The sequence below is a fragment of the Giraffa tippelskirchi genome, chromosome 13, assembly GCF_054371585.1.
Source record: "Giraffa tippelskirchi isolate mGirTip1 chromosome 13, T2T-mGirTip1v1.2.pri, whole genome shotgun sequence".
Lineage (NCBI taxonomy): Eukaryota > Metazoa > Chordata > Mammalia > Artiodactyla > Giraffidae > Giraffa > Giraffa tippelskirchi.
Genome location: NC_137287.1, coordinates 30,415,429 through 30,431,516, shown reverse-complemented (window position 1 = coordinate 30,431,516; position 16,088 = coordinate 30,415,429). Strand labels below are relative to the sequence as shown.

At 41.3% G+C, this 16,088-nt stretch overlaps 1 protein-coding gene across 2 annotated transcripts in view; it reads left to right on the top strand.

The window, feature by feature from the left end:
- SNX29 (sorting nexin 29) overlaps nt 1–16,088 on the top strand; it is a 585,715-nt gene that overhangs the window by 278,255 nt on the left and 291,372 nt on the right. For both annotated transcript variants that reach the window (XM_081560361.1, XM_081560362.1), the window contains one exon: nt 9,798–9,904. In XM_081560361.1, the coding sequence (XP_081416487.1) occupies nt 9,798–9,904 (107 nt within the window). The remainder of the gene's footprint in view (nt 1–9,797; nt 9,905–16,088) is intronic.

The window sequence follows — 16,088 nt, the reverse complement described above, 5'->3', positions numbered from 1 at the left end:
CACCTTGCCTACAGTTTCCTTTGCTGTGCAAAAGCTTTTAAGTTTAATCAGATCCCACTTATTTCCTTTTGTTTTTATTTCCATTACTCTGGGAGGTGGGTCATAGAGGATCTTGCTTTGATTTGTGTCATCGAGTGTTCTGCCTATGTTTTCCTCTAAGAGTTTTATAGTTTCTGGTGTTACATTTAGGTCTTTAATCCATTTTAAGTTTATCTTTGTGTATGGTCTTAGGAAGTGTTCTAATTTCATTCTTTTACATATAGCTGTCCAGTTTTCCCAGCACCACTTGTTGAAGAGACTGTCTTTGCCCAATTGTATAATCTTGCCTCTTTTGTCAAAAATAAGGAACCCATAGGTGTATGGGTTTATTTCTGGGCTTTCTATCTTGTTCCGTTGGTCTATATTTCTGTTTTTTTGCCAATACCATACTGTCTTGATGACGGTAGCTTTGTAGTATAATCTGAAGTCAGGAAGGTTGATTCCTCCAGCTCCATTCTTCTTTCTCAAGACTGCTTTGGCTATTCAGGGTCTTTTGTGTTTCCATATGAATTGTCAAATTTTTTGTTCTAGTTCTATGAAAAATGCCATTGGTAATTTGATAGGGATTGCATTGAATCTGTGGATTGCATTTGGTAGTATGGTCATTTTCACAATATTGATTCTTCTTATCCAGGAACATGGAATATCTCTCCATCTGTTTATGTTGTCTTTGATTTCTTCCATCAGTGTCTTATAATTTTTTGTGTACAGTTCTTTTGTCTTCTTAGGTAAGTTTATTCCTAGATATTTAATTCTTTTTGTTGCAGTGGTGAATGGGATTGATTCCTTCATTTCTCTATCTGATTTTTTGTTGTTAGTATATAGAAATGCTAGAGATTTCTGTGTATTGATTTTGTATCTTGCAACTTTGCTAAATTCACTGATTAGCTCTAGCAATTTTCTGATACTATGTTTAGGGTTTTCTATGTACAGTATCATGTCATCCACAGTGAGAGCATTCTTTTCCGATCTGGATTCCTTTTATTTCTTTTTCTTCTCTGATTGCTATAGCTAGGACTTCCAGAGCTATGTTGAATAATAGTGGGGAAAGTGGACACCCTTATCTTGTTCCTGATCTTAGGGGGAATGCTTTAAGTTTTTTACCATTGAGAATGTTTGCTGTAAGCTTATGATATATGGCCTTTACTGTATTGAGGTAGGTTCCTTTTATGCCCATTTTTTGAAGAGTTTTAATTATAAATGGGTGCTGAATTTTGTCAGAGGCTTTTTCTGCATCTATTATAATATGGTTTTTAACTTTCAATATGTTAACATGGTGTATCACATTGATTGATTTTCTTATATTGAAGAATCCTTGCATTCCTGGAATAAACCCAACTTGATCATGGTGTATGAGCTTTTTGATGTGTTGCTGAATTCTTTTTGCCAAAATTTTGTTAAGGATTTTTGCCTCTGTGTTCATCAATGATACTGGCCTGTAGTTTTCTTTTTTTGTGTTGCCTTTGTCTGGTTTCGGTATCAGGGTGACGTTGGCCTCATAGAATGAGTTTGGAAGTGTTCCTTCCTCTGCAATTTTTTTGAAAGAGTTTTAGAAGGATAGGCATTAGCTCTTCTCTAAATGTTTGATAGAATTTTCCTGTGAAGCCATCTGGTCCTGGGCTTTTGTTTTTTGAGAGATTTTTGGTCACAGCTTCAATTTCAGTGCTTGTAATTGGATTGTTCGTAATTTCTATTTCTTTCTGGTTCAGTCTTGGAAGAGTGAACTTTTCTAAGATCTGTCCATTTCTTCCAGGTTATCCATTTTATTGCCATATAGTTGTTCAGAATAGTCTCTTATAATCCTTTGTATTTCTGCATTGACAGTTGTAACTTCTCCTTTTCCATTTCTAATTTTGTTGATTTGATTCTTCTCTCTTTTTTTCTTGATGAGTCTGGCTAAAGGTTTGTCAATTTTGTTTAACTTCTCAAAGAACCAGCTTTTTGTTTTATTAATCTTTACTATTGTTTCTTTCATTTCTTTTTGATTTAAATTTCTGCTCAGATCTTTATGATTTCTCTCCTTCTACTAATTTTGGTTTTTTTTTTTTTTCTTCTTTTTCCAGTTGTTTTAGGTGTAAAGTTAGGTTGTCTGTTCGATGTTTTTCTTGTTTCTTGAGGTAGGCTTGTACTGCTATAAACTTCCCTCTTAGAACTGTTTTTTCTACATCTCATAGGTTTTGAATTGTCGTGTTTTCATTGTCATTTGTTTCTAGAAATTTTTTGATTTCCCTTTGATTTCTTCAGTAACCTGTTGGTTATTTAGAAACGTGCTGTTTAATCTCCATGTGTTTGTGTTTTTTACAGTTTTTTTTCTTGTAATTGATATCTAGTCTCGTAGCATTGTGGTTGGAAAAGATGCTTGATACGATTTCAATTTTCTTAAATTTACTGAGGTTTGATTTGTGACCCAGGATGTGGTCTAGCCTGGAGAATGTTCCACGTGCACTTGAGAAGAAGGTGTACTCTTCTGCATTTGCCTAGAATGTCCTGAAGATATCAATGAGATGCATTTCATCTAATGTATCATTTAAGACTTGTGTTTCCTTATTGGTTTTCTGTTTTGATGATCTGTCCATTGGTGTGAGTGGAGTGTTAAAGTCTCCTACTATTATTTTGTTACTGTCAGTTTCTCCTTTTGTGTCTAACTGTTAGAGTTTGTCTTATGTATTGAGGTGCTCCTATGTTGGGTGCATAGATATTTACAGTTGTTATGTCTTCCTCTTGGATTGATCCCTTGATCATTATGTAGTGTCCTTCATTATCTCTTGTAATCTTCTTTATTTTGAGGTCTATTTTGTCTGATGTGAGAATTGCTACTCCAGCTTTCTTTTGCTTCCCATTTGCATGGAATATATTTTTCCATCCTCTCACTTTCAGCCTATATGTGTCTTTAGGTCTGAAGTGGGTTTCTTGTAGACAGCATATAATGAGTCTTGTTTTTGTATCCATTCAGCCAGTCTGTGTCTTTTGGTTGGAGCATTCAATCCATTTACATTTAAAGTAATTATTGATATATATGTTCCTATTGCCATTTTCTTAATTGTTTGGGTTTGATTTTGTAGATGTTTTTCTTCTCTTGTATTTCTTGACTGTATAAGTCCCTTTAACATTTGTTGTACAGCTGGTTTGGTGGTACTGAATTCTCCTAACTTTTGCTTGTCTGAAAAGCTTGCTATTTCTCCATCAATTTTGAATGAGATCCTTGCTGGGTACAGTAATCTTGGTTGTAGATTCTTCCCTTTCAGTACTGTAAATATATCCTACCATTCCTTTCTGACCTGCAGAGCTTCTGCGGAAAGATCAGCTGTTAAGCATATGGGGTTTCCCTTGTATGTTACTTGTTGCTTCTCCCTTGCTGCTTTTAATATTCTTTCTTTGTGTTTAGTTTTTTTAGTTTGATTAGTATGTGTCTTGGCATGTTTCTCCTTGGGTTTATTCTGTATGGGATTCTCTGTGCCTCTTAGACTTGATTGACTGTTTCCTTTTCCTAGTTGGGGAAAATTTCAACTATAATCTCTTCAAAAACTTTTTCATGCCTTTTCTTTTTCTCTTCTTCTTCTGGGACCCCTATAATTCAAATGTTGGTGTGTTTGATATTGTCCCAGAGGTCTCTGAGACTATCCTCAGCTCTTTTCATTCTTTTTACTTTATTCTGCTCTTCAGAAGTTATTTCTACCATTTCATCTTCCAGCTCACTGATTCATTCTTCTGCTTCAGATATTCTGCTATTGATTCCTTCCAGAGTATTTTTAATTTCACTAATTGTGTTGTTTGTTTCTGTATGTTTATTCTTTAATTCTTCTAGGTCTTTGTTAATTGATTCTTGCATTTTCTCCATTTTGTTTTTAAGGTTTTTGATCATCCTTACTATCATTATTCTGAATTCTTTTTCAGGTAGTTTGCCTATTTCCTCTTCATTTATTTGGACTTCTATGTTTCTAGTTTGTTTTTTCATTTGTGTAATATTTCTCTGCCTTTGCATTATTTTGTTTTTTTAACTTATTGTGTTTGAGGTCTCCTTTTCCCAGGCTTCAAGGCTGAATTCTTTTTTCCTTTTGGTTTCTGCCATCCTAAGGTTGGGCCAGTGGTTTGTGTAAGCTTCGTATAGGGTGAGATTTGTGCTGAGTGTTTGTTTGTTTGTTTTTCCTCTGATGGGAAAGCTGAGTGAGGTGGTAATCCTGTCTGCTGATGACTGGGTTTGTACTTTTGTTTTGTTTGTTGTGCTACTAGTGGTTGGGTGATGCCGGGTCTTGTATTCAAGTGGTTTCCTTAGTGTGAGTTCTCACTATTGGATACTCCCTAGGGTTAGTTCTCTGGTAGTCTAGGATCTTGGAGTCAGTGCTCCCACTCCAAAGGCTCAGGGCTTTATCTCTGGTCCGGAACAAAGATTCCACAAGTGGTTTGTTATGGCATTAAGTGAAATTAAAACAAATACCCAAAAATGAGAAACCAGATTAACCCCAGACAAATGGCTGTTAATAATCAAATAATGGAACGTATACATATAGATCCATGAGCAAAGTCAAAATAGTCCAACAAAAATAAAGTACAACAGATTGACCTGTCGAACAAAGGAAATAAAAAATTACATTTACCAGTTAAGAACAAAACTAACTAAAGCACAAGCTGGAAAACAAAACTAAAGCAAGGTACCAAGTGGGGAATAAAGCAGTGAATACAGAAGTAACACATATATTGAGAGGAAAGGAAAGAAAGAATAGATGTGCAAAGTTAAATAGAGGTAGATGAAGAAGATTTATATACATGAAAGATTAAGCACAAGGGAAAAAGAACAGTAGGAAAGGCAAACAAAAGAATAAATGTAGAAAAAATATAATAGATTTTAAAAAAATTAAAAGTTAAAATTACAGAAAAGAGAAAAGAAAAAAAAAGAATGGAAGAAGAAAGAAAAATGGAGAAAAAGAAGGTAAACTCCATGAACTGCAAAACCCTAACGTAGAGGCAGAGGTTTATAAGAACAATAAAAAGGGTGACTGAATATGCACATATACATATACACCCATAAGCAAAATCAAAACAGTCCAACAAAAATAAAGTACAATAGATTGACCCAGCAAACAAAGGCAACCATAAATTGTATCTACCAGAAGAAAACTAACTAAAGCACAATAATTTTTTTTTCACCAAATAAAATTGAGTTTAGTTTTTCAGAGAATTGAGTTTTAGTACAATGTGAGCTTTGTCTATAAAAGATGCTTCCAGCCACAATCTTTCCCCATTTCCCACTGCTCAGAAGCAAACGCTGTCAACCTTTTTTAAAAAAGTTAGTGAGTTTATTATTTTTGGCTGTCCTGGGTCTTTGTTGCAGTGAGCAGACTTTCTCTAGTTGCAGCAAGTGGGGCCTACTCTTCGTTGCAGTGCTTGGGTTTCTCATTGCAGTGACTTGTCTTGTTGCAAAGCAGGGGCTCTAGGCCCACAGGCTTCAGTAGTTACGGCACACAGGCTTAGTTGCTCTGAGGCATGTAGCATCTTCCCTGACCAGGAATCAAACCTGTGTCCCCTGCGTTGGCAGGCAGATCCTTTTCCACTGTGCCACCAAGGAAGTCCTACTTTAATCAATTCTTTTAGTAGTTACCTTGATATCTCTGTATAATTTGTCTATTGCCACTTGTTGATTTTTTTTTTTTTTTAAGTTGTTTAGTTCATTTGCTCAGTCGCTTTGTGACCTCATGGACTTCAGTATGCCAGACTTCCCTGTCCATCACCAGCTCCCGGAGCTTGCTCAAACTCATGTCCATAGAGTCAGTGATGCCATCCAACCATCTCATCCTCTGTCGTCCCCTTCTCCTCAACTGATTTCCTATTGTGGAAGATGAAGGATAGCATTCTCTGGTCCTTCACACCCTTGAAGTATGTGTGTACACACACGAACACACACAAACATATACACACACCCTCCAGTTGTCATAATCTAGTACAGTTATGTAATCATTTTGGTTCAATCAGTGATCCATGATTACATTTTTATGAAGCTGAAAATCCTCTCCACAACTCAGCCATGAGATACATACATGATCAGTATTTTTGGACAACTTTTACATTTCTTCAAAGTCAATGCTTAACTGTTTTGAGTTTTAAAATTTTGTTGGTATTATGTGTACTTTTCACTAATTCAACTCCAGATGCTCCCTCAGTTATATACATCTCAGTATTTTCAAACACTTGAGTCGTCAGTGTCATCCTGAGACAGTCTCTCTTGGAAGCCCTCCGACCTTTAGCTGGAAGAAGCCTGGCTCCTCTGTGCATCTGTACTCTCCAATTCACTCCTCCTTTATTGCAGTGTAATTCATATGCCATACCAGTCATCCCTTTACAGTGCACCGTGCAGTGCTTTTTGGTACATTCACAAGATTGTCCAATCGTCATTTTCTAGAACATTTTTATTACCCCAAAAAGAAACCCAGTACTCATTAGCAATCACTCCCCATCACTCCTTCCTCCCAACTTCTGGAAATCAGTACCTACTCTGGACATTTCATGATATCATACAGTTTGAGGCCTCTGAGTTTGGCTTGTTTCACTCAGCATCATGTTTTCAAGGTTCCTCCATACTGGGACATGGGTCAGCACTTCATTCCATTTTAAAGCTGAATAATAATCCATTGGGCTTCCCTTGTGGCTCAGCTGGTAAAGAATTCGCCTGCAATGCAGGAGACCTGGGTTTGATCCCTGGGTTGGGAGGACCCCCTGGAGAAGGGAAAGGCTACACACTCCAGTATCCTGGCCTGGAGAATTCCATGGACTAGAGTCCATGAGGTTGCGAAGAGTCAGACACGACTGAGCGACTTTCACTTTCACACTTGAACACAATGATCCATTGTGTGGGCACACTACACTTTGTTTATCCATTTATCCATGATGGCCCTGTGGGTTTCTTCCACTTTGGTTGTCATGAAGGATTTTCTCAAACTCACTTGTGTGTTGGATCCACCATATATTGACATCTCTGTGTTCCTCATCTTAGATTTCTTCTCTTCTTTGGGTGGGAGATAAAATTTTTGAGAGGTTGCTTGTCTACAAACGTCGTTAGCATTTCTCACATGGTTTAGCTCTGTAAGTAATTCTAGGTTGAAAAGCATTCCTCTCAGGATGTTGAAGATAGCACTTTATTGTTTTCTAGCTTACACTGATGCTGTTGAGAACTCCTAGGCCATTTCCAATTTTTTATCCTGTGTAAAAGTTCTCCTTCCACTCTGGGCATTTATACCCTCTCATCTTTGTCTCCTGCGTTCTGGAACTTCACTGTTAGCATGTGACCATCTCTCATCGTCAAGCTTGTCCTCATAGAGCTCATTCTTACAGAGCTCTTCGACCTCAACACTCAGGTCTCGGACATTTTGGTTCTGGGACATTTTGTGAATTGAGTCTTAATTTCCTCCTCCTCTGTTATTTTATTTTTTCTTTCTTGAGCTCTTCTCACTTGGTAATTCATATTTTCCTCTTTTGTTCTGTATTTTGCCATGTTTTGTCAGAACTCTCCACCATGACCCATCCATCTTGGGAGGCCCTGCACAGCGTGGCTCATAGTTTCATTCAGTTAGATGAGGCTGTGATCCATGTGATCAGTTTGGTTAGTTTTCTGTGATTGTGGTTTTCATTCTGTCTGCCTCCTGATGGAGAAGGATAAGAGGCTTATGGAAGCTTCCTGATGGGAAATCCCTTATGGTTTTATTCCAGCATGTTCTGTATGGTCCCTCAGATGCCCGGACCAGCTGTAGCCTGGTGGAGGCTCCATGAAGGGCTGAAGGCAGAGCCACTGATCAGTTCAGGCCCAGAAGCCACTCCCATTTTTGCTCAGTCTTTCCCTGTTGTTGACTTCTCCCTGAATGCCTGACCAGCATCTGTGCCTCCCACATCCCATTGGCTGGAGGACTAGGCTTGGCTTCCTTTTTTGCCTCATTGCCGTCTCATCATACTTGATTGGAGCATCCAGGAGTCTCATCTCAGGACACACAAGCCTCTGCATCCCTGATGCTTGTTTTCAGACCCTGGGCAAGTCTGCAGTCTTAAATTCACACCACTGAATCTTCTCAACTGCTTGTGCAGCTGTTTTTCCTACTCTTGTTCTCCTACTTATCTTGAAATTACCTGGCTTTTTTCCAGGTTTTATCTATTTCTATTGTATTTTATCAGTTTCTATCATAGAAGCAATTTCCATGGGCATCTACTGTGCAGATTTTTTTTATTGAAGTGTTGTTGATTTACAATGTTGTGTTAGCTTCAAGTATATAGCAGAGTGATTCAGTTGTACATACATATCTTTCTTTTCAGATTCTTTTCCATTTTAGGTTATTTTAAGATATTAAGTATAGCTCCTTGTGTTATACAGTAGGCCCTTGTTGTTTACCTATTTTATATATAGTCATATATATATATGTGTGTGTGTATATATATATGTGTATATATATATATATATATATATATATATGTTAATCCCAAACTCCTGATATACCCACAACTGAACTACCACCTTTGGTAACCATAAGTTTGTTTTCTTTGTCAATCTATTTTTGTTTTGCTAAGAAGTTCATGTGCCTTATTTTTTTAGATTCCACATATAAATGATACCCTGTGACATTTGTCTTTCTTTGTCTGACTTATTGCACTTAGTATGAAATCTCTTAGGTCTATGCATGTTGCTGCAAATGGCATTATTTCATTCCTTTTTTTATGGCTGAATAGTAATTCATTGTGTATATGTACCCCATCTTCTTTACCCATTCATCTGCCAATGGACATTTAGGTTGCTTCCATGTACTGACTGTTGTAAATCATGCTGCTGTGAATTGGGATGCATGTATCCTTTCAAATTAAAAGATTGCTCTGGGTAGATGCCTAGGATCTAGACTTGCAGGATCCTATGGTAACTATATTTTTAGCTCATATAGCTTAATATCGAAAGAGCAACCCAATCAAAAATGAGCTGAAGACCTAAACAGATAGTTCTCCAAAGAAGACACACAGATGGTCAACAGGCACATGAAAAGAAGCTCAATATCACTGATTATTACAGAAATGCAAATCAAAACTACAATGAGGTGACACCTCACAATAGTCAAAATGGCCATCAATAAGTCTACAAATAGCAAATGCTGAAGATGGTGAGGGAAAATGGGAGCCCTCCTACACCATTGGTGGGAATGTAAATTGCTGCAGTCATTATGGAGAACAGTGTGAAGGTTTCTTACAATACTGTGCTAATTCTTGTGCTGATCTGAGAGCCAGTATCTCGTGGAGATGTCTTTGTATTGTCATTGTGCACTGGCTTTGGAGTTTTTCCAGAAGCTTCCTTGATTCTAAATGCTACCTTAGCAGCCCTACTGCCATTTCACTTCATGCTGTAGGCAGGTACTACCTCCCTGAAAAATTTTTTTGTTGAAGAAAAAGAAAATTAACCAACATAGAAGATGCGTATGTAGGCTCTTATATTTTGCCAAAGCATCATCTGTTTCCCCTGAAATGGAAAGTAGCGACAAGATCGTTTGCTAGACTTCTGTGCGTCTATCTCGAGGACAGTTATTCCATTTTTAAATACAGCTTATCATTCACTTTATTGTACTTGTGTGAAAATGATGCAATGTAGAAGTAGTTAGTAATTGTGATTTCTTTTTTTTTTCTTCTTTAGCAAGAGCTTTCTTTCCAGAGAAGCCATTTGGAAAAGAAGAAAAAAAATTTTTTTTAATTGAGGAAATTATGGTTGATTAAGTTACTTATGGAAGTCTTTTTTTTCCTAAAAGTTGTCCCAAATCTTTGGAATGTTGATGGAGAAGTTACAGTCCCTGAGCAGAAACCTGGAGAAGTCGCCGAGGAACTTGCAAGCTCCTATGAAAGAAAGCTCATTGAGGTAAGGCTGATTGCGTCGATGTGTATCCCTGACATTGGTTGCCTAGAGGACTTTTCAGACATGGGCCTAGCATGTTAGATAGATGTTCGCAAAACAACCAGTGGACACTTCCCCCCCACCTCCCTCACCAACAAACAAAACATGAAATGGTTGTAATTGATATAGAACCCTAAGACGTGGTTCTTTGAAAGGTATCATTTAATGAGAAACCTGTGGTAAGAGAGAAACATATCATGTGAAGAATAAGAAAACAATTGTACCCTTGGATTTGGAGAATATTTAAAACAGAAGAGAATATCACATACAACTTTGTGCTGAGAAATGGGATAATGTGGATGCAGTGGACTGCTAGAATCACATGATGTGGTTAGTTTCTGGGTTGTCTCTGGCCAGTTTCTCTGACTCTGGGACCTTCCTGGTGGCATGCGCATCACTTAGCCAAGAAGGATTCCAGTGGGAAGCATTTTAGAAGGTTGGTGGGACTTGTGGGCTGGTGTCTCCTCTTTCCTTTTGACCTTTCCCGAATTCTTCCAGTTGGTGGTAGCTTGTTAGTTCCGTGTTCCTTTCCAGGACCTCCTGCTTAAGATAACTCATGCAGGTGAGTTACTACCGGGGCCTGGCCAGGGTGGGTGGTTTCGGTCAGTGGTTCTCCTAACACCTGGAGGGTCTCTGCCACTACCACGCCCATCCGTGGATCCTCATTCTGTGGGGTCATGAGACCAGAGTTGGCTGGTGGCGGAAAGCCCCGGTGGAGAGAGGAACGAGCCCCTTACCCTCAGGAGCTGGCGGACTCTGAGTCTCTGGGTGGCAGAGGCTCTCTTTCATCTCTGTATTCTCACTGATCATTTGTTGCCAAGTGGTGACTTTAGCTAAATAGTCCTTGAATGAAAGTATTTGAAATTCTCCTGGGACAGGGACATCTCTGGTTGCTGAGTGATTGAAGAGCCACTGAGCTAGGAAGGATGAAGGGTTCTGGCCAGAAGGAAAGGGGTTGGGAGTGTCTGTCCCTTCAGGGAGACCAGGACACGGTGTCCACTTATAAGGATGTCGTCAGACCCGCCAAGTATAGAGACCGGCGCTTGTGTCCCTGGATTCCTTTGGACTCTGGGCCTGGGGTGGCAATCTGGGGTGCTGACATGCTCATCGGAAGCTCGAGCTTGAAAGGGAGTCAGGAGGAAGTAACTGCCTGACCCACTGAGGAAACACCACCTTTTGTTCATGGGTTGACTGCTCGGTAGTTGGTAGGTTGATTCAGTGTTCATTGGGTGCCCTGTCCCCACCCACTGTGACTGTGAGAGGGTCTTACCACCTCACTGTGTTCCAGCATTGACGGGCGGGAAAGATCTAGGTGTCTGATATGAAGTTGGCGTCCCACTCCCTGACATTGTTGCTCTTGTTGCCTGCGAGAGAGATCGGTGTTGAACTCCTACATCAGAGGGAGTGGCAGTCGGGGTAGAAGATTTATCGTGCCAGCCTGAAACCTTCTCCATGTCTTTGTTACCCCTGGGAGAAGAGGAGTCAGTGTCTCTGGTCAGTGAGCTTGATGAGAGGCGAGGTTGGAGAGGAGATGGTCCTCCCATGGCATTCACTACCCTGCATTGATTTTTCATTGTTTTTGTTTGCAAAGTGAGGTCCTGTCAGCCATCTTTCACTTGTGAATAGCCTTCAAGCTGCATTTTATCACGACTTTTGCCAACCCTCTGTTGGCCTTAATCAAGCCCATTCTTCGTGATGCTTGTCTGTCATTTTATTAATGGGTTGGTTTTTACCAAGAAAGAGTTGTAAGCACACGTTGGAGTGGAGTAACGAAAGGATGTGGGGGAAGAGTCCACATGCTGCTCTTTCCATTTCAAAAGGGCAAAAGCAGTAAGAACGTTTCGTTTGAAGTAATAGGACTATTTAAAACACCCCAACAATTGAATGACTCTCCTCTGATTCATCCCAATGAAATGGAAGTTCCCGAACCTTCTTTCTCTAGGTGTCTTTCAAAGCATAAAAACCATTCCACCCACCTGCACACAGCTGCACCGAAAGCTCAGAACCCAGAGCAACACCATACATGGTGGCTGGTGAGATGCAGGGGCCCCGGACCGGAAGGAGTGTGCAAAGATAGTTCCTGACACCCTGTGATGGTCAACTTTTGAAAACAGGATGGAAGAGAGTCCTGGCAGGTGTAGGTTAATCTGGCAGGAAAGAATACTAATATCAAACATCCTGTAAGAGCTGCGGTAATCCTGGCAGCTTGCTGGCAGCACACACTTTCAATTCTGCTTACTGTGCTGAGGCGTCACGTCTATGAACCCTCGCGGTCCTCAGCTGAGTTCCTTGAGGAAGCTACTGTCCACTGATGAGATTTTTTGAGACGTGAAGTAGCTTGTCTGGGATTCCTCAGCTGATAAGAAGCAGGGCTGAGTTCGAATCCCTCAGGCTGTCTAGCCCTAGGGCCCAGACCCATCTTTCTGCTGTGTACTGGAAGGCCGGGCTCCCTGAGGAAAAGAGTCTTTGAAGAGAAAGGCTAGTCGGTGGTCCTGTTGAGTCAGGTGTGGAGGCAGATGAGGGGGCTTCTCAAAGGTAGCTGACAGACGTGTGGTTTGAACCTGCTGGAGGGGGTCTCGCTCACACTCTCACTTACCACATGCGGAAGAAACTTGTTCTATCTGCTCTGGTACCAACCTGCTTCTGAAGCAACTTGCAGGAGAATGCCAGGCTGGGAGCTCCTCTGGCGACCTGTGGCTGTTGACTTTTCAGGGTATATTCATTGCCCAGTTCGGCTCCAGCACACAGTAGGAGCTTTATATGTATTTAATGGGACAACAGGCAATCAAGTGGGTTCAGCTACTCAGGGTCATGTTCAAAGAATGATAGATGGACTTCTCTCACCGCTCAGGGTGAGAGAGGGAGTTGTAGAGGGCACGCCTTCCACTCAGAGCATCCTGGTGGACGGGATTCCATATCTAATAAGAGGAATCAGGGCTCTTTGGAGGAGGCACATGTTTTTCTGATGGTCAGTTTTAGGGGGAGTTTTAGCTTGGGGAGTCTGGAGGGGACTTTGAGTGACAGATGGGTGATACCAACTCACCTAGCACATATTTACTGAGTCCTTCCTGGGTGTCCAGCCTTCAGCTTCCTATTCTCCACCTTCAGCATCTTCCCTTCCCCCCGGAGCAGTAGAATTGATGACTCTAGAAAGTGAGCCAACAGAGATGTGAGTCTGAAACAGAGATGTTCCTCAAATGGCATCTTCTTCCCTAGACCGAGTTTTCCTTCACTTTTGATTGCAAAGTCATTGATGTTTCATCCGTGGGAAGCATCTGTATAACCAAGGCTCATCGGTGTAGGTTACACAGGTGAACAAGACACAGTAACTGCCTCTGGGGAAGCTCCCGGTCTGGGTGGGGGGTGAGGAAGACATGTCTGTTATGATCATTAAGAAACAGGTTGGAAGGGCCAGAGGTGTAGGCATAGAGTGACACCTGCCTCATGGGCTCCTTGAGCCTTGTCTTCAGCAGTTTTGCAGTTTGGGTGTCTGATTGGAGCTTCTTAAATGTTCCTCCCCTTTTCTTTGGGACTGTCAATGATGATGCTCAGAAATTTCTTTTGTCCGCTTCCCATCCCTCCTGAAGATCTCAGCATCAGAGGAAATGGATTTGTTCTCATCAAGGGCTTTGAGGATAAAAGATACTGGACGTGTCCAAGATAGATCTGCTCTAAGATTCTTCTTTAACACTTTCAAATACAATTCTCTTGGTTTGGACTCATTTCCCACTTTTTTCCTAGCAGTTGCCATCAAGAAAAATGGAGAATGTTGGTGGCATTCAGACTTTGGACCCACGTCGCCTCCTGTAGCCTGGTGGCTTGGAGAGCACAGGTGTCCTGCATCAGACTGAGTTCAGCTTGGCCCCCTCACCACCGTGTACCCCTGAGCAGGTCACCTGACCTCTCTACACCTCAGTGTTGCTGTCAGTAAAATTGGGCAGGTAATAGCTACTGGTAGGGTTGCTTTGAGGATTAAATGTAAAGAATCCAGTTCAGTGCCTGGAGTGGACAGGAGGTTCCCTTGTGCTTGCTTTGTCCCTTCTGTGCCGATGTTCTTCGGAGGAATGGTGGCCCCACCATGTCTTGCTGTCTCAGTCAGGGGGTAAACCCTGCTCTCCTTTGGCCCGGGGGCAGGCCTGTGACCTGAGCCATGGCAGTTGGAGCTTTAGCTTCCAAATTGACTAAGAATGCTTGCTGCTGCTGCTGCTAAGTCGCTTCAGTCATGTCCGACTCTGTGCGACCCCATAGATGGCAGCCCACCAGGCTCCCCCATCCCTGAGATTCTCCAGGCAAGAACACTGGAGTGGGTTGCCATTTCCTTCTCCAATGCATGAAAGTGAAAGTGAAGTCTCTCAGTTGTGTCTGACTCCTAGCGACCCCATGGACTGCAGCCTACCAGGCTCCTCCACCCATGGGATTTTCCAGGCAAGAGTACTGGAGTGGGTTGCCATTGCCTTCTCCAAGAATGCTTGAGAGGCCATTTATTCAACAACCAGGTCCTGGTGACTCTCTATTTGTTGCTGTGTGAACTGGCCAAAGCTATTCTGGCTTCATTTCCTTCTCTGGGCCGAGTTCTCCCAATTTCCTGACTGTTGACAGTAATTCCTTTGTAGCTCAGGTTAGAATTGTCTCTGTTACTTACCTCCGAAGTACCTTAGCTCAGGGGTCCCCGACCTCTGCAATCTAATGCCTGATGATCTGAGGTGGAGCGGATGTAACAATAATAGAAATAAAGTGCACAGTAAATGTAACGCACTTGAATCATCCCCAAACCATCATCACCCCTCGCCCCCTGTCTGTAGAAAAATTATCTTCCGTGAAACCAATCTCTGGTGCCAGCAAGGTTGGGGACTGCTGCCTTAGCTGATATGAAGCTTTGTAAGTGTCTGCGATGCACAGATGCCTTTCCCTTTCCTGTCTGTCTGTCCAGGCTCCTTTGTTTTGCCTTCTCCACGCTGTCCTAGGCCTTGCTCACAGCCCCCACTTTCCCGCTGTCTGCCTGCCTGTGTGCTGTGTACGATGCTGCCAGTCCGTCCTCAGCAAACAGATCTTTACTTCCTCCTGTGTGGAAGGACTCAGCTAGCTGTTGATTGATTTTTCAAATTATAGGATACTTATCATTTACTGTGTGAATGTAGTTAGTCCCTGAATTTTTGCTCATGGGTAAAATGAATGTGTATTAGTGGCATTTGTTCTCATTATAAAGGCAGAGTTACTATTAATGGAAAAGTAAGCTTAAGCATCAAGCTGGTAAAAAATACATTCATAATCACATGCTGTGGATAACTGTGAATGTGATCATCATTTTAATAAAACGGAAGAGTTACTGAAGCAGCCAGGACCTTGGGAGAAGTTACACCAGCAGTACTGGCTTCATAAATCGTCACCAATGTGTTCCAACACTCTTGATGGATCTGAGAGTCATTTTTATACAAACAAAAACAGACTTTTAAATAAAAGCCTGGGTTCTGTGTAAGGGCTCAGAATACCAAACTCTGAGCTGAGATCTCCGTTAAACTGTTCCTCAAAATGAAGCATTTGATGTGGGGGTTTTTTGGTGTTTTAATATTCCATGTTGCTGGGTGGGTGGATTGAGACTATGCTCTCAATTCCTAAGGGGAAGAAAGATTGCTCACCCTTCAAAACTGGGTATTGAAGTGCAATTGTTATGTGTGAATGAAGACTGGTGAGGAATGCTTTCTGGAGGGCTAGGGATAATTCTCAATAAAGTGTGAATGACTAACAAGGCCATATCTCCAAGGAATTCTTAAAATCTTTTTATTTTAGAAAGGTACCAAAATGGAAGAGTTTCACCAGCCTGCAAACACCCATAATTTGGCTTCAGCAGTTGATATAATAACTCCTGGCCAGACTTGCTTCATCTCTGTCTTGTCCTACTCTCCAGTTTCTCGTGGTATTTTGAGTTTTCATATCATTCCACCCCTAAGTATTTCAAGCTGTATCTATAAAAGATGTGTTCAGCCGCTTAGTCATGTCTGACTCTTTGTAGTCCAGTGGACTGTAGACTGTGAGGATCCTCTGTCCATGGGATTCTCCAGGCAAGAATACTGGAGTGGGTTGCCATTTCCTTCTCCAGGCGATCTTCCCCACCCAGGGATTAAACCCTTGCATCTCCTGCATTGGCAGG